The 18,170-nt window shown below is 37.5% G+C and overlaps 2 protein-coding genes and 1 long non-coding RNA gene across 16 annotated transcripts in view; 2 read left to right on the forward strand and 1 right to left on the reverse strand.

Moving 5' to 3' along the window:
* LOC120372311 overlaps window positions 1-9,250 on the forward strand; it is a 77,079-nt gene extending 67,829 nt beyond the window's left edge. Inside the window, exons 4-5 of one of the 3 annotated variants that reach the window (XR_005584849.1) lie at window positions 982-1,051; window positions 9,150-9,250. This is a non-coding gene — a long non-coding RNA (uncharacterized LOC120372311). Of the gene's footprint in view, window positions 1-981; window positions 1,523-9,149 lie in introns of those variants that run through there. The other 2 variants (XR_005584848.1, XR_005584847.1) reach the window with 2 other exon arrangements.
* SMC4 (structural maintenance of chromosomes 4) overlaps window positions 1-15,545 on the reverse strand; it is a 126,630-nt gene extending 111,085 nt beyond the window's left edge. For 2 of the 7 annotated variants that reach the window (XM_039489302.1, XM_039489301.1), the window contains exons 1-5: window positions 15,220-15,544; window positions 12,808-13,002; window positions 11,491-11,669; window positions 10,687-10,878; window positions 8,465-8,641 (exon numbers count right to left, since the gene is read on the reverse strand). In XM_039489302.1, the coding sequence (XP_039345236.1) occupies window positions 8,465-8,641; window positions 10,687-10,878; window positions 11,491-11,669; window positions 12,808-12,937 (678 nt within the window). In that variant the 5' untranslated portion in view covers window positions 12,938-13,002; window positions 15,220-15,544. Of the gene's footprint in view, window positions 1-8,464; window positions 8,642-10,686; window positions 10,879-11,490; window positions 11,670-12,807; window positions 13,038-14,689; window positions 14,827-15,219 lie in introns of those variants that run through there. The other 5 variants (XM_039489306.1, XM_039489303.1, XM_039489304.1 and 2 more) reach the window with 5 other exon arrangements.
* IFT80 (intraflagellar transport 80) overlaps window positions 14,788-18,170 on the forward strand; it is a 168,043-nt gene continuing 164,660 nt past the window's right edge. For 2 of the 6 annotated variants that reach the window (XM_039489309.1, XM_039489314.1), the window contains exon 1: window positions 15,840-16,135. The gene's annotated coding sequence lies outside the window, so the exon portion shown is untranslated. Of the gene's footprint in view, window positions 14,864-15,397; window positions 15,492-15,820; window positions 16,136-18,170 lie in introns of those variants that run through there. The other 4 variants (XM_039489312.1, XM_039489311.1, XM_039489310.1 and 1 more) reach the window with 4 other exon arrangements.

An 18,170-nucleotide genomic window follows, 5' to 3' on the forward strand; every position in this document is an offset into this window, starting at 1 on the left:
GTTTGAAATACATAAGAATTGAAACTAAGGCACAGAAGCCTCACCATTCTGGACGATGGACAGTCCAGAATCTTCAAAATTCATCACCTTGGGGAAAAGGCATGACATTAACATAAAGGCTACTCTAGTCTCTGACTAGTCTCTCTCACTATTGGATCTTCTTCAGATGCAGGGAAGCACTGAGCTAGCAAACTACCACAGCCCGATTCCTTGATTGAAGTTCGAGTGCCTACTCAGAGTCCAGAATATTGCAAAAACTGAAGAGCTTTAAATTCTTATCATCAAAAGTACCTCATTTTTTATTTTTGACCCCAAAATTTTTATTTTGTTAGTTTAACTGTCTCAACCTAGTTATTTTTAGGATGTGGAAGTGCGGATGCTTGCATACATGCACTATGAGCACCCACAAAGTTCACATGGGGATGACACCTATAAGAAATATACCCCACATTTAAACAGTCCTAAATATTATCTCAAAATTATTTTAGAGCGTGTTTCGTGTTTAAAAGTGTTGAGACAAAATAGTCATCTGTAACTTCTGGCAAACAAGTATTTTCAAATTTATGCTCATCAAGTATTCTGTTAAAGCCTGTTTTTATAATTTTTTTTTCTGTAGGCCAAGGGAGAAGAAATGGGAAGAAAGGGTTAGTACCACTGCATCATGGGATTCTGAGGAAGCTTTATAATTGACTCAGAGGGTGTGGCCCAGATATTAGATAATTTGGTTTTGGTATTAAGCTACTTAAACATACATATGATTGACTTTGATTATAAATCACAATGAAAGAATATGACCAAACAGCCACCTTCTTAAAATTGGTATAAGGATTGATTACTTTTGGTATTCAGTTGATGGATTTTAATAAATTAGTCTAATTTGTTTGATTTCACTTTGATAGTTGTGATGTTTTATTGTTTAGTTTAAAAATATTAAATAGCTTTAAGTATTAACAAAATGTTACATTTTTACATTTCTTTCAGTAGGAAATGTGGGTCCAGGATGTGAGGATACACCAACTGGACAACCTAAAAGCCTGACAAAGTCCCCACAGTTAGTTTTTTGTTTTCACATTCCCATAGTTCACTATGTTTGAATATTTTTAGTTTAATCTTAATTCTCAATGTCCTGAGTTTGTAATGCCTGGTTTTGGTATACCTACACTGTATTTGTTTTTTTTTTTAAACCCGTAAAGTTGGGGATATGTATTCTCAATTTAACTCCAATGGGTAGTTTTCTACTTGGCAATTACTCTGTTTTGTTAAAGTTATATAAGAAATTTACTGCAAAATGTAAATTAGATTAGGAGAAAGATGACTGAGAGAACTACCTCTATTACAGTGATTGCATTTAATAAATTGAGCTATTGACCCGGCTCCATCTACTAGTCTACAATCATAATGAACTTAGCTTAATTGCACCTAATTTCTTTAGTATAGTCTATGCACAAGACTTTAATGCATTAACTATATGAAAACGTGACGAGTGTGTTAGCAATAAGATAATTCAGGACAAAAATGGTCCGACAAGCACTACAGTTCTTAAATAATCTATTTATAATTAATTTTAACTCAAACTAAGACGTATTTTTGTATTTGGAGTAAATGCTGTAAATTTAGGGATAATGGTCCAGATTCCCTGAAGGTATTTAGGCCAATATGTTTTTCTTCATATGCAACAAACAGGCTGACATTCTCCCTTAAGCGCAACACTCAAATTTAACTAAGGCATTGTAACCAGTACTTTCATAATTGCCAGTAACAATGCTAACTCTCTATGAGTGAATTAAGTAATTATTTTCTTGCATATATATATGATGGGTTTACATCATCATATGGTAGGTGTAATGATTTTTTTTAAATTTAATTTTTTTTTTTTAAATAAAAGGAAAAGGTCTGCTTAATATAAAAAATGAAAACCGCCCAGCGCAGGGACTAAGGTATGAGACTCCAGCAGCCCTATAAAGGAAAAATGACTTTGATTTGGTTGATCAAAAAAGAGTAGCTTCCCTTTCAGTTCTTGTATGAGAATGTTAATATGGAAGGTTAGACAAAACTGCCTATTTACAGGCAGAGCCTATAGTGGTACATCTCCCTTGGAGTATCAAGCACAGTAGAGTCATGGTTAGGATGAGGGATATTAATCCTCAAATTTATATCCATCTGCTTCATTAAGGCATTTCATGCACGGCAAGAGGAGTTATTGATTGAATGGGTATTTCACATAATTGAACCCTCATGACTTACTTTTTCCCCCTTGTAGCTCCTCTTAAGTATAGAGACAGGAATTGCTCATGTAGTCAACAGCAGAAGGAAACTCTAGTGACCCCTTAGAATTGCTGGGAGAAGAAACCACATTTGAGAGACAGAGTTTATATTTTGCAGAAGTATTTTAATATTTGGACTTTGTAAAAGAGCAGGTTTTATTAAAAACAAGTTTGGTGACACTCATACTTGAGTCAGGCAATTCCAGTCATAATTCCATGTCTTTCCATCTCTCAATTTCCATTCTGGCCTGATTTTAGCATCTGCCATTTTGAGACTCACTAGAGCTAGGAGTACTGCATACATAAATGCTTTAAAAGCCTAAAATTGTAGATCTAAATTGAAATAAAGCCTTAGATGATGTAACTACTAGTCTTGGTTTCAGCTTTTTTTGCAACAGCCAATACAAGTTACGTTAGGACTGAAGTGAAAGAGGCAAGAAGGTAATGAGAATTGGCAGGTCACAAGATGCTGGACCAGACATGAATCCTATCTTACAAATGGACTTTTACTGGTCCAGGCAAAGTCTCAAGCCAGTGTAATTTTCAATTCCTGAATCCAACACTGGCCACCTACAGAGACATCATACTAGATTGTTCATCTAATTCCATTTTTTATCTCCCTATAAATAGATTGAGACAACACTTTCATCTGATATAGCCTCCGCCTCACCCGCCCCACCGGCCCGAGCTGCAAACCATTAATGTCTACCAAATAATAGTTTGCACACTTGTTGTATTCTCATCTCCCCTCCCATTTGTAGTTGTTCTTCCACTATGGTGTTGATTGTGCTAGCAAGAAATGCCTTCCATTTCTTTGCTTCTTCTACGTAACTGATGTCAGTTTTTAAGCGAGGGTAGGGAGTGAAAGGACGAGGTGAAGGAAGAGAGAAAAATCATTAATGCTAGAAGTGTAAATACTGGATATGCTTTTTTCAAAATGGAATTTTATAATGGCAGCCACACTTGACCTCCACTGTTCAACCCTCACATTTTCAACAGATGTTTTTTCAAGCAAAAATGCTCTAATCAAGAAACTTAATTCCACAGAATTTTCAGGCCCCATATTATGCACCCTGATAAGTAATGCTACCTTATTCTCCCCTCCACTCTTGCAAAGGAGTCTCTCACATAGCTCTCATTGCTCTGAGTTTAAACCCCTACAAGTCTATTAACAACAGGACGGGACTGGGAAAATAATACTTGTAGGGGTTTCTTTCTTGCAGTTAGGTCTCATTTTCTAGCCTGCAATTTCTCCATATATTCCAAATAAGAAAAATTCACTTGGTGAAACTATCCTTATAATTTCTGCCAGTACATTCCCCAGAAAATTAAGCATTACTGGGTGTGGGTTGAGAAAAATAATCAATAAGTCCTGTAAGTATCTTAGATACACATTTTGAGAATTTTAATCTAAATGTTTGATAGATGCACACGTATAGGAAATTTTCAATTACACCTTAATTTGCCCAAAGCTGAGAAATTCAGAATTAGCCTGTTACACTAATAGCTGTACTTTGTATAGGATAATTATGTGTTCATAATGAAATAGTGGTCCAACTTAAAAGTTATCTTTGCTAAATTGTTATTTACACATATTTTGACTGTAGTTTTGGAAGCTCTCTCAAGAACATCCTGTTCAGCTCTGTGCTAAATATGATTCCTTAAGTTAGACTTACACTCACAGTCTTTAGTTTTGGAATCCAAGCCAGAGACTGACAATCTCAAGAAAATGCAACATTTGACTGTATAATTCATAATTTTTTTCCACAGAAAACAATTTAAATACACTAATCCTTCTCCATTATTGTCCTAATGAATAGCTAGATGAGTCGCAAAGTGTACAGTCTGCCCACACCCATGTTTAATAAGACACACTGAAATAACTCACAAAACACTCACTTTTCCAGTGTTCCACAAGTTTGCTAATTACAAAGAGTAACACTGTAAGCAAATGAAGATTTTATGATCTGCAAAGTCAGATTCTGAACAAATACAATAAAAAGTATCAGATGACATTCCCTGAATATAACAGAATTATTTTAGAACCTTAGCCTTCAAATCTGACAATATACAATAAGTATGTGTATTAATCTTCAAAAAGTCAGATTTCTCAAACCATAAAGTGGTTGGTTTTTTGAGTGGTTTTTTTTTTTTTTTTGAGAAATGTTTTGTCTGACATGGAAGTCTAATGAAAAATTTAGTGACCTCTAAACATTAGGTTTTAGAATACTGGAAGTATAAAAGAGGCACCAATCATCATATCCCACTGCACTGGGTTCAATTCAGCATGAAGTATAACACTAACACAGCAGTAGCATAAACTACTTTTAGTATTCACTTGAATAAATCTATATATTGCTTATGAGCATTTTACATATAAGAATTGAATTTTCATATGGATTAAAACAAATGCAATAAAGACATTTTGTAAAATTAATCCTAGCCACTGCTCACAAACGTCTTCTAAAAGTGGAGGAAAAAAAAAACCATACAAACAAACCTGCTTCCTTATTGGAAAGCAAATTGCTCCCCAACCACTAAGTCTCCCAACCCACTAAAAAGAGCGATTCCTAAAATATTTCCATGGGCCAACAGGTGAAAGGAGATTTTAATATATTAAACTTTTGCTGGCAGCAGTCTTAAGTCATAAGACGAAAATACATTGCCATTGGCTAAAAATTTATTAGTACACTGCAGAATGTTGTTCCAATCAGTTAGATCTACAGAGACTATATTTTTTCTTTAAAATTGCTTAAAAGTTACCTGAAAATATTAGAATTAAAAACCTATCAAGATCAGAATTGTATATTTGAAATAATCAGCATAAGAGGATATGTTCAGCACATAACTTTCAATCTACCTCAGAGAAAATATATTGAAAATCTCACAGTTTTAATACTTTAACAATTTAGCAGAAATTAAGATTATTCTGGAAAGTAACTGAATAGGAGCCAGCTATCTACTGTAGGGCTGGATTTTCCCACTCTTCTTTAAAGGAGATTGAAGTTAATTGTGTACTGAACTGCCTCTGTCATCTTGGAGACATTTAGCAGAATTGTAATCTTAATACTCTCTCCCCCCCCTTATTTGCTGATCACATTCAAGTGTCTTTGCCTATCCCTGGGAAGTCTATGATCTTGACAGATCTCTAGAAGTCCTTCCCTTTTAGTTAGTATTCCTTTTAGTCACATCCACCATCATTCCAGCAAAAATGAAGTAAACAAGATGGCCCTTCGAGCTTAATGCTAATCACTGTCTGGAGGAGCCACTGTTGAGCAACAAGAAGTACAGCCACCTCCTCCATGAGTTTAGTATATTGTAGCCAGAACATTGAGCCCATAAATACAAATTAACTCAATTCTTGTTCTACATATAAATTCATAGCATTATCATTATAAGCAAAGTTTTAAAAAAATCTTAGTTTTATTTGCTGCTGTTTACAGATAACCATTTTACATCACAATTTCAGTAAAATTTTAAAATCACATTATCTTAAACCCAACAGCAAGATGCTGGACTTTTCTACGATATGGTATACTTTTATTACAAGCTTTACAATGACAAATTTCATTTTTGTATTATAGTTTTAGATAGCCTGTGGAACATCTGAAAGGTACATCTGGACAATTTTAAGTGTTTACCTCAAAATTCCTAATATTTTATAGCAGTTAACTTTATTAAAAACCTAAAGTATGTGGTGCTGAAGTTTTAAGTAACATTTTCCCCTACTTAAAGGTTGCTAATTTTCCATTTTAACTGAAGCCAGTCTTTAAATAGTTTTCAAAGGTTTAAAACCAAAATATATTTGTCAAGTCCAGTTTTAGGAGAATAATTTGTGCAACAAAGCTTCTAGATCCTATTAGAGGGTGTAATACCTGAGTAACCTTTTTGACAAGGGTTCTTTGTTGTAAATGGTACTGCTCCTGCTGCCCTCCCCCTCAGCCAAAAAAACCAAAACAAAACAGGGTTCTTTGAAGACTGTAGGCAGAGAGGCTATTTTAGAGGTTGTGCTTCAAGTGTGTTCAGAAGAGCAAACAATACTAAGTGGACCTGATAGAGAGAACCATACTAATTCAGTTCCATTTAGTTTGACTAAAAATTTTAAAATTTAGGTGCCTAAAGTTGGGCACCTAAATCTATTAGGAAAAAGAGAAAGAAGAAAACTAAGTAGAAATAGAGGTAGTCCAAAAGGTAGGTATTTTTTGTACTGAGGGATACTGAATCCAGTAATTAGGTACTGAATAACAAAAAGTTTAAATTACTATAAGTAGGTTATATTCTGCCTTTCATCTTTATACAAACTTCTCAATCCACAGTTTAACTTTCACCATTATCAATGAAGACAGTTGTATATATCCTAAATTTACACACTGGCCCAGACCCCTTAATTAAAAATTGAATTGGGCCCTCTCCTCAGAATGAGCACAATATTTAGCAGGTCAGGATTTGAGGTATTCACTTAAAATTGGACTAAAAAAAAGTTCATTTAAATCTGAAAAAACAGTTATAACAGAAAAGTAGCAACACTTAAGCAGAAATGTTATTTATTGATTCTTAAATTACAGAACATACTTTAAATGCTTAATCATGTGGAGAGCCATATTTTAAATAAAATATTTTTAGCGATAATCCCCAGCCCTCAAATATTCAAGACTGTCATGTTCCCCCATTGGCAGTTATCAGTTCACATGCCCTTTGAGTCAACTAATCATCAGAATCTATTTGAAGCAGAGCTCTACAGACATTTGCACAGGGAAATGGACTTGCTTTGTTGAGAGACTATTTGCATAGAAATCTGGTACATCTTCCTCTGCACAGTTAACAATAGTACTTTGCCCACACAAGGCCAGGAGGAGGAGGAGGAGCAGGGAAGAAAGACCCACCACCCTGCCCTAATGCTGGTTACACAACAGTCAGTCCCTTTCCCATCATCAGATGAAAACAGTGGGACTCATACGTGGTAGCTCCCCTCTAATAACTTTATTTGGTAGTCCAGTGGACTACTATAATAGGTGAGTTTTCACTAATTCTGAAAATATATACATATATATAAAAATATTTGATGGAGGGTTGGGTTTTTTGGGTGGGGGTGGGAAAGAGGAATGGAAGGAAAGCCACCTACATTAAAAAGAACTATGCTTGGCAGGATTCTTTCCCAGATATTTCCCCACCTTCATCCAAGTACTGGAGAAAACACCTTACACCAGGGGTCAGCAACCTTTGGCATGCGGCCCATCAGGGTAATCTGCTGGTGGGCTGTGAGACATTTTGTTTACATTGACCGTCTGCAGGAACGCCCCCTCCCCCCAGTGGCTGCGGTTCACTGTTCCTGGCCAATAGGAGCTGCAGGAAGCCCAATTATTTTTAAGTTAGGAAGCCCTGGATGCTTTTTTGCAGGCTTTGTCTCAAATGGTGAATGCAGGACAACAGCCCCTTCACCTTTGAACCAGGAAGTGGAAATAAGTTACAGTAATGCCAAATTCGCTCGTAAAAAAACAAAACAAAAACACTCACATTTTTTAGAAGCTTGAATGAGGTTTGCTGTGAGCTTTAATTACTTAATTGTGCAAGGCTGATTTATGTATCCAAATACTTTAAAAGTGTATTTTTAAAAACTCCATCTTCTGCAGTTGTCAAACAAGCATGAAGAATAGCATGCTTAATGTGATGATAGGATTGTGTTGCTTTCAGTCTATATATGCGATCTAATTTCAATATGTGAGTACTATTGAAGTAAAAACATTTCAATGTCATAAAACACTATGTAGACAAATCTCTAATTATTTCACATTTGAGTTGACTCGGTATTGATGCATCTTATCTAAAGGATAAACAAGTTGCTGAATCTCTGCCACGCTTAAGCAGCACAATAATATTGGGGTTTAAGATTTACTTTACTACACCAATATTTACGTGCTGCTAGGGCGGAACAAGTATAGCAATTCTTCTATTCATCCAAATTTCAGGAACACACTCAGCAGTACAAACCTTTGGACTAGAAGAATCTTCAACTGTTTCTCTTCCTTAAATTTCCAAAGCAGCAAATAATGATTCGCATTTTTGATAGAGCATGCAAACCATGATGTGCTGCTAGAGTACTTTAAGGCCTCAAATACAAGACTCAGAGTACCTAGACAAATGTACTTTGTTAGGAGTTTAAGAAAAGTTATATTTTTAGACTCAGAACTAATCAGACTTACCTGTAAAATTAAAAATCTATTATGATCCAGGTCAATTCCATGGCTTCGAAGCAGAATACCAACATCTTTGAATGTTTTCTTCTTCCCACTGATGTGGTAGACAGAAGAATTATCTCTGTAGGCAGTTCTAGATACACAGAAATTGCTGTTGGGAATGACTTCATAATCATCCCCTTCCTGTTTTGAGGAAAAAACAAAACCAGAAAAACAATTGTTAGTATAAAGTCACAGCTTACTTCAGATTTCACTGTTAAGTGCAGTTATACCCTCATGTTCAGGCTTTTACAAGGCAACTGTACCCTGGTTCCCAGTTCTATTGAAGTGTATAATAAATCTTAGAGCATGCACACCTCACTAAACATGCAATGTTTTTGCTTCCAAAAACAGCCTTGAAAACAGCATAGAGGCACTCTATACAAGTTTAAACTGAGTGGGCCTTAATTTTATGCCTCTCCCTCCTCTCACCCCAGCTACTGCTTTAAAACACCATAGTCTCTGTTTAGCATCTAATGACAGATTTTTTTTCTTGCTACACTCTCCATGCATATCAAAAAGAAAAAAACCTGTTCAAATTCAAAGAGGCTACTTCTTCTTTTAATCTTTATATTAGGATGCCTTGAGTATTTTAACATAAAGTGCTGTCTTATTTTTGAATAATTTAAAGTCCTTTTTTTTTTTTTTGCAGGGCTAAGGAAGAGTTGTTACTTTAGCTAAGTGCCTCTGAAGCCATTGTACAAATAGAAGATACAAAAAATGACACATTAAAAATGGACACATTGAACAAATTTATATATGTGTTTTAGTAGCTAGTCATGAGATCTTTGCTTTACCTGAAAGCAACAGATACAACAAAACTGACACCCAATTTTATTTTTACAGAGGAAGTTTTAAAGAAACGCAGTAGTTCTAAAATTTAAGAAAGTGGTCTACTACTTTAATGGAATAGCCCCCCCCAGATTCAATCACCTTTAATATCAAATCCATTCAGAAGTTGTTTTGCTTGATGAAATTAGCTTTGAGGTATTATGCAGGTACAAATGAAAGCCACAATAAATTTAATTATTGGACAGGCTAATATAGAAATACAAGTCAAATTTTTATTTGTATTTAGATATAGTTTAATGCAGACAGTGCTTCAACTAAAATGCATGAAGAGTCTGTTTTTACAATACCGTTACCAGAATATGTAATTTAGGCAATTAACTAAAATCTTTTGACTTTCAATAAGCTTTTTATAATTTACATCAGAAAGCAAGTATACTTCCCCTTTTTTATTTCTTCAGTTGCATGCACAAAATTATCCCAAACAACATTTCTTGGACAATTAAGTCAATATTTGAGCAACTTTGAATTTATTGAAAAAAATATTAGAATCCTTTAAGTAAAAATTTCCCTCAAGCTGTAAGTAACAATAAATCAATAATACAACATAAAAGTTTGCACTAAGTAAAGTGGAAAGCAAAATAGATGTTTTAAATTTTTAATTTTTCTATTTCAGTTAAAATGAAGGTCACTGACATCTTAACCCTAATATTTCAGAAAATGTTTAGTCTTTTTAGGTGAAAGTCTTGTGATTATCAATTTAAACAATGTACTGTGATATAAATGGTGTGTATATACACCATAAAAACTTCAACTTTAAGCTATTGTAAGTTGATATTGAAGTAGAAAATATCTAAGGCTGAAAAGTATAAAAATACTCAGTTTTTAATCCTCAAATCTTAAAAAAAAATAAATCTGCATAATGCACGTTACAATTTAGAACACATTGTGTATCTGATTTTAGACTTATAAAAAGTATCAATGAAATCAGTTGCACACAACCCTAATGTGTGTGTGCGTGTATTATAAATATAGATATATAAATAAAAACATTTCTCATGTGACTTGACAGTAGAATAAGGTTTAGTATTTCTAAACAACTTTAAAATAATGTATTACCAAACACTAGTCATCCAGAAGTTCTAATGAAAAGTTATGTCTACTCAAAGTGGAAATTAAGCACTACAAACAAACAAATCTCCTTGAAGTTGTGTACTTTTTCAGCCAGTTAGTTTGAAGTATTCTACTTCATAAAAGGTAAACCAATCACATGGGCAAGATTTTCATCCTAAGATAGTTCAACATTAAGACAGACAGTAAAATGTTAAATTCTAAAATCCTTTAAAAAAAAAAAAAAAAAAGCCTCAGCATATTTTTTCTTTAAACAGAAGAATACGTACCTTGTCAACAATCTTTTGAAAGTGAACTTCCACAGTACAACTCTGGATGTTCTTGTGTTCGTCAGAATTATGGATCAGCACAGAAAGTTTTTTGGATCTGATTTTTTGTGCCCGATACCCAAATACAAAAAGCATTGAATCAATGACATTGGATTTTCCACTGCCATTTGGTCCAATAATACAAGAAAAACGCTGCATAACAGAAAGAAACAATATTCAAATTTACAATAGAAACTAGCCAATTTGTTTCATCTACTTCATTTGTGGACAGCTGAAAATACTGTTATTTCTAATGCAGGAAATTGCAGACTATTGGGAAGCTTAGTTTTTACTGCCCTGGGGTGGGGGGGTGAGTGGGGGAGGAGAATAAAAGAGTACAACCTATTCAAAATACACCTCTGGTTAGCACAGATGTCTACGTTTTATTCTGTAAAGTCAGAAAGCTATATTGTACCCAGTAAGCATGGTTTATAAAGAAACAAGTTCATAATTCAACACATAATTTTCTTGTATTTGTGACTTAACCCCTAAACGTTGTTAAGTAAATGAAATAAAGTAAAGACAATAAATGCTTAAGTTGTAGTTTACTTCTATTTCAAACATGGTACAGTATCAAAAACTTACACTTTGACTACAAGTAATCTATTGTCCTTTAAATAAAATTAAAGTAATTCTCACTCTTCCACTATAAATATATAAAATGAAGGTATTTGCTGATAAGTTGTGCTCACAGTACTGTAAGGAGTACTAGAGACACAACAAAAATTTACTTCGGTTTAGAAGGTACTTAAAATAGAAAAATACCTTATGAAAAGGTCCCAGAATTTGTTCCCCTGCGTAGGATTTGAAGTTCTGGTTTACAATATGAGTTATCATGAGGCGAGGAGCTCCAGCTTCATTGGTCATTGCTGGAGGTGGGGGAGGAGAGATGCTACTCAAAATCTCTTCTAAACTTCGATCATCAAGTACCCCATCCGAGGCTGCTAAAAACATCCAAAATTAAAAAAAAACAAAACCTAATGGCTCAATGACTTGAGAGACCTTCTAAAAGCTTAGTTCAAGCAGAAAAAGTACAAAAATTTGCTTCTATACAAACTAGGAATCTATACTTTCACTTTAAATTATTAAAACTGAACATAACTGGAGTTAAAGCACCTTTCTTCCAAGGAGCTAATCTTTTAGAAAGTAGACACTTAAGATGTCCCATCCGTTCACTAGTGGGGTTACTGTTTCATTACATAATGCTTATTCTAACACTTTGCAAGGCAGTGTGAAATTACAATAGTTACATTTAAAAAGCCTACAAATCCGTACAAATGGGCAAAGACTTTCTAATTAATAACTGGACAGCCACATTTCAGGCATGCTCACACACACTGTAAGGAGGAGGAGATTTCGGATGGCTGAACAATGCCCTGAAAAACTGTAAATGACAGCACAACTTACTCCTGAAAGGCAGGAAGTTTGTTACGAAAACAAACTGGCCCCTTGGATTTCAATTATAGTTTTAAGTAAAACAGCTTTTCAACTGTTAAAAGCAACTTTTTCTTTAAGTAGATAACTCTGACATCACTTTCCACATATTAACCATTTATCAAACATCTTACTTTAATAACATCACATACAGGGCTACCTAAAAACAGTTTTCTACAGATGTTTCCAGCAGAAAATCAACTCTAACACAAGTTTAATACGTAACGAGTAATTGCCTAAAAGTCATTTATTTTAAGAATTTCAAGTCACTGCCACTTATTCCAGCCCAAGAAATCCCATACTGCGGGATGCATCTGTAGCTAAAATAATCCTGCTACCACAATCAGAAGTACTAGACAACATAGCAAGAATATGAAATCTATGCTTAGTTGGAAGAAACATTGCCTACCAACAGCATTTTTACCTAAACTAAAATACCGATGCAAATGCTTTAACTCTTTCAAAACCATATTTGCAATTTTAAAATCAGATTTAAATTCAACTTGTCAAAATAAAAAATTACAGTATCCCTTCCTAGATAGAAGTTGAATCTGAACTGGGGTGGCCTTAAGTTCAACAAGATACTATCATGAAGACATACCACTAAATTTACATGCTTGGTACATCGGGATCATAACAAACACTTACCTTGCTGAGATGCTTCACTGATGCATTTGTCAGCTTCTTTTTCCACTTCCATATCACTGGTGGATTCCTCCAAGGGCTCTTTGCCTTTTTGACGGGCTGCAGTGGAGGTTTTGGTCCTCTTGCTTGGCATGATTTCTGTTGGCTGTTTCCCTCCGATTCCAAGCAATCAAACTACCCAAGGGATTGTCTCCTTCGCTAACACAAACAAGAAAAACCCCATGACCCAAGTGCTGGGCGTATCACCCATTAAGGGCTATAACTGTGCATGTGTATCCAAAATGACTAATAATAAGTGAAATCCATATGAATTTCGAAGATAGGATCAGGATTTCAACCAAACTAAAACTCAGCCTTTAGTCACCATATTTTGAAGTCCCTTAAATCGGTAGCTTTATCCCCCTGGCTTTTACATATCAGTAGAGGACATCCATCTATTGAAACCCATCATACATTCTGATGTGGCAGCATTAAAACATATCATCCATATTCAGATAAAGAATAATTATGATGTTGCTGGCAAGTGTCATTTCAGTAATAAACTGAAGCAGATATGTACTTGAAGAAACACTTTTATATATACACACACCTAAGTATTTTCAGTAGTCCAATCTAATAATACTCAAATTCTATAGAGTGGAAAGTAAGTCTCTAGTCCAAAGGACATTAAGCTGAACGGTTTCCCAAAAATTTAGCTAAATGCTCACTATTGTCAATGCTCAACACTTAAAGATAGCACACCAAAGAAAAAGCAAATTAAGTATCAGCAGTAGATTTGATGTTAATGCTTGATCAAGGAGGGGGGGGGAAAAACAGTACAAAAGTCCACACTTGGCACATAAAGGCAATTGCCAAAAAAGCAAGAATAGAAAGCAGCTCAGGAGAAAGATGAAAAGCAAGAAGCCTGAACTAGTAAAATATTCTCAAAAAGTCTAAATTACTTTATCACAGCAAGTGGTGAATTTAGTTTGGAGAAAAACAGACACGAAAGTATACTTCTCACAAGATAAAAAAAACCTGACGTGGTTGGAAAGTCATCTTACAATCCGTGCCAAACATTTGACATTTTCAGACCTACCTACAGCCCCAACCCACAAGAGTCCTTCATTTGGGACAATGGGGGTTGGGATAGGGGTGGGGGTGTGGAAGATAGAGGGAGAATTCGTTTTAAGGCAATTTGAGTCTATGCCCGTTCCCCCGTGGCTGTTTAAAAAAAAAAAGACTAAGTCCTATAGGATTTTTTATAACGTTAATTCAAATTGAGTAGGGTAGTTAATCATACAAAAATACTGAAAACAGATTTAAGAGTCATTTACAATATAACTATTTATCATCAGCTTTTAAATCCGAGTTCCCTCGCATCTCAATCTGAATCATCTTGCCAAGCATGAATCATTTACCCCAGTTACTCCCTGATCATCTAATAAGTATTTATGTCCAAACCCACCGCACAGAAAAAGTAAAATCAAAGGTGTTTCTTAAAAGCAACACTTACGGACCTGCTGCTAAGTGTGAGTCTCATTGCGATAGGGGAAAAAAAATAAAAACCAAGAAGATTCCCCCATTTGGAAAAGACTCAATGTGAGGGCAATAACAGATGTCAGCGACGAGTGACTGTGTTGCGCATTTCCCTCAGAATTGTTTTGGAAGCAAGGAGTCATTCTAAAGTCCCCCATAGCCCCTTGGTCTGAGTCTGTAGGGGTTTCCCTAGGGTATAACTGTCAGAAGTAGTTGAAAATACAATCACAAAGAAGACCCTAGTCTACAGACCGATTAAAATCAGGCCTCTGAAATTTTCAAGAGACTGTATCACAAACTTGTTACTGTGCCTCTCCTCCAGTGATTGGTATCTGATGAATGGGTCCCCACAGGTCCATAAGGATACAACGGGGAATTTGCTCTCTCCCATAGGTTGCAATGGACCCCCACCCATGATTCGGTAGATATAATACTGCTGGTGTTGGTGGGTCGCCGCCCCGAGGAACAGAATCACACCACTCTTCTCCATGCGTGAGGCGTGCCGCTCCGTCCTCGGGAAGGACCAGCTACATTGGCGGTGGTACGGAACGGCAGTCGGACAGTCGCCCCACCCCGCGGGACTGCAGATTAAAGAAGTGGGAAAAGAAGCCGCCGCCGCCTTTCGCTCCCCCGAAGGGGTGGGGGGAAGGGAAAAGAAAGGGAGGGGGAAAAAAAGTCCACCGCCCCTTGCTCCCCACCCGCCAGGGTAGCTTACGTAGGGAAATCTACAGCTACCCCCCAGGCAGGCTCCATGGGGAGGTCCCCCAGCTCCAGTTACAGGGAAGAGAGCCCCCCAGCTCCACCTGTCCCCAGATAAATTACTAGGCACTTTGCTGGAAGCGCTGCTTGCCGAGCCGCCCCAGGCTTCGCAGTCCTGTCAGCAGGCAGAGCTGGTACCTCGTACGCGGAACAGGCGGCGAGCTGCCCCAGCAAGACTTCGGGTGACGCTGGCTGTGGTGAGTCCGGTCAGCTCCTGCCTGCTGCAGCTTGGCGGCTTCTACACTCGAAAATGGCGCCCAAACTGCAAACTCGAACCGAAATTCGTTAGAAACGCGCGGAGCATGATGGGTAAAGAGAGGGACGGCTGTCGGCCTCCTACAGGTTTGAAAGGAGAGGAAAAAAAAAAAACCTCCGGCGCCATATTGTTTTCCGTTACTGCGCGGAACGGGGTAAAAATAAAATAAAAACCTTTACATTGGTTTGGTAATTTTTAATTTAAAGCTAATGAAAAGAACGTTATTTAAAGGCGCCTAAGTGGGGAAAGAATCCTACTAATTTAAATGATAGTGTGGGTCAATGGGAGGAGCTTGGTTGCCTGGTAACGGCCTGAGGGGCTATGGCGGACGAAACTAAAAAAGGAATAAATATATTTTAAAATTTTTTAAAATATAACATTATAATAAATATATTTTAAAAAATATATTAATTAACAAGCCGGTCCGATGACGTCAGTGATTTGTCACCTGGCTTGGGAGGGTCCGTTAGGTGGATGGGGGAGTGAGGCACTCTCGCGCGGGGATAAGCGTGGGAAATCTCGCGGGAAGTAGCTATAGAGACAGAGCAGCTTCCTTGCAGTGTTTGCTAACAGAGAAGAGAGGACTGAGAGGTTAGTAAGTGGTCTCGCTCGTTGCTTCCCCCGACCCCGTGTCAGGAATTCTAGAGCGCCCTTAACGGGGGAGGAGGAAGCTTGTGTTAAATCTGTGAGGGTCTGGGAGCAACTGACAGCCCAAGTGCCAGCGACAGGCTTCTCCACGCCCATTCACTCTCCCAGCTCGAGACTTGTACCCGTAGACCGAGCAGCTGCTTTGGACAGGTAAATTTCTAAAGGGGAAGCTGGAGGGGCTTCCCCCTGTTACCAGAGATGCTGGAACCATTTATATAGTGGTGGGTGCTGAGAGCCATTGTACCAAACTGTAAACCTTTTATATAATGGAAGCCACTTCACACCTAATTCCAGCACCTATGCCTGTTACCTGCCCTGGGGAAGTGAGAGGATGAGGGGGAAGCCCTTTACTCCTGTATGTCTGGAGTTATACCTATCTCATAGAGCTGGAAGGGACCTTGAAAGGTCATGGAGTCCAGTTCCCTGGCTTCACAGCAGTACTAAGTACTGTCCCTGACAGATTTTTGCCCCAGATCCCTAAATGGCTCCCTCAAGGATTGAACTCGCAACCCTGGGTTTAGCAGGCCAATGCTCAAACCACTGAGCAATCCCTTGGAGTGGTGGCCCACTCCACTTTCCTTGGGGAAAGTGGAAGGGGGGAGCCTGATCAAGAAAGAGCTGAGGGAACACTCACTCCATCCTACTTTGTGTTAAGTGATCCCCCACTACAACCTGCCTTGAGGGAGGGGAAAGGCAGGGTTGTTTTCTTGGCCCTCTAACCTGCATGGTGAGAGCATGATGAAAAGTGTTTACTACTGTAACCTTTTCCTAGGATAGGTCCAAACAGTAATTTACCAGAAGGAAAATTGTGGCATGTGGCTGGAGGGAGGGGCATGAATGGAAGATGCTATGAATGGTGGGGGAGCAAAGGACTGTGAGTGGGTGAGCAGAATTGGGTGGTGGGATTTAGAGAAGCATAGGGGTTAAGTGAAGATTTTAGGGAATGTCACAAGGCTCTGGGGGGCGGTGGTAGAGGGACTAAGAGTTGTGCAGCAGGTGGGGGTGCAGTGGGGAGAGCCCAGTTCTGTGCTGCAGCATTGGTGCATCTATCCTCACAGCACTGCTTCTTCAGTGTATCAGGGAGCTAAGACAGCAGGATTATGCAGAGTGACTGGTCTCTCACCCTAGAGATCCTTCATTCACATCCCTGTTTCTTTGCCATAAACCCTCTAATGTTCCCATTCAGCCACTCATTTTCCTGCCCATTCTCCTGTCTGTGTCACAGTCATTCTTGCTCATGCTTAATTCCCCAGAGCACTCTGCAGCTGCTTCATAGGCAGCCAAGTGATAGGAGGGGAGATAGGGTACTTAGGAAGATGAGTGGTGTTGGGGACGCAGAGAATTCTGGGGACTCAATGTAAGATAAATGGAATGTGTTGAAGAGTGGGACTAAAGAGAGATTTGAGGGGGGTGCATGTGAGTTATAGGTACAGGACGCTGCCTGGGGCATGATAGAGGAGTGAAGCTGTGCAGGGGGCAGGGCTGTTGGGAGGAAGCATGTGAAACACAGATCTTTAGTAGGACGTAGGGTGGATAAAATATCGGTATTGGTAGCTATCTTTGTGACTAACTCTTAGTATTAATACATCTTTCTAAAAACCAAAACATTGCTAGTTTAGAGTTCAGATGGGGTACCTTTACCAATAAATGGGAACTCTCCTACCAATAAAAAGAACGAGGAGTACTTGTGGCACCTTAAAGACAAACAAATGCCTAAATACATTTGTTAGCCTCTAAGGTGCCACAAGTACTCCTCGTTCTTTTTGCTGATACAGACTAACATGGCTACCACTCTGAAACCTGTGTCCTACCAATGTTGTCCCTGCACATTGTGGTACCCATTACATAATTCTGAACATAGCTGTCTTGAGCAGGTGCATAGCATGAAAGAAAGTATACTTGGCAGGGTGGATAAAAATCAATGATTTAAAAAAAAATCAGATTTTTTTAATTTAAATTGGATTTTTTTGATAAAATGCTTTTTGAGGAAAAAACTTATCTAAAGATAGATACATCATAACTCAAAGAGATCTCCTCATGGAATAGGGATTATAAATTCTAATGGAATGTTTAAGAAAAGTTTTGTAAATGAGTTCAAGTAGTTCATGGATTAGGGACCCAATTTTATGGGGTTCCAGGGGCTTCTGTATAGATTATTTAGGTTAATCTTTCTATCTACCCAATG

Source organism: Mauremys reevesii, linkage group 9 (assembly GCF_016161935.1).
Source record: "Mauremys reevesii isolate NIE-2019 linkage group 9, ASM1616193v1, whole genome shotgun sequence".
Taxonomy (NCBI): domain Eukaryota; kingdom Metazoa; phylum Chordata; order Testudines; family Geoemydidae; genus Mauremys; species Mauremys reevesii.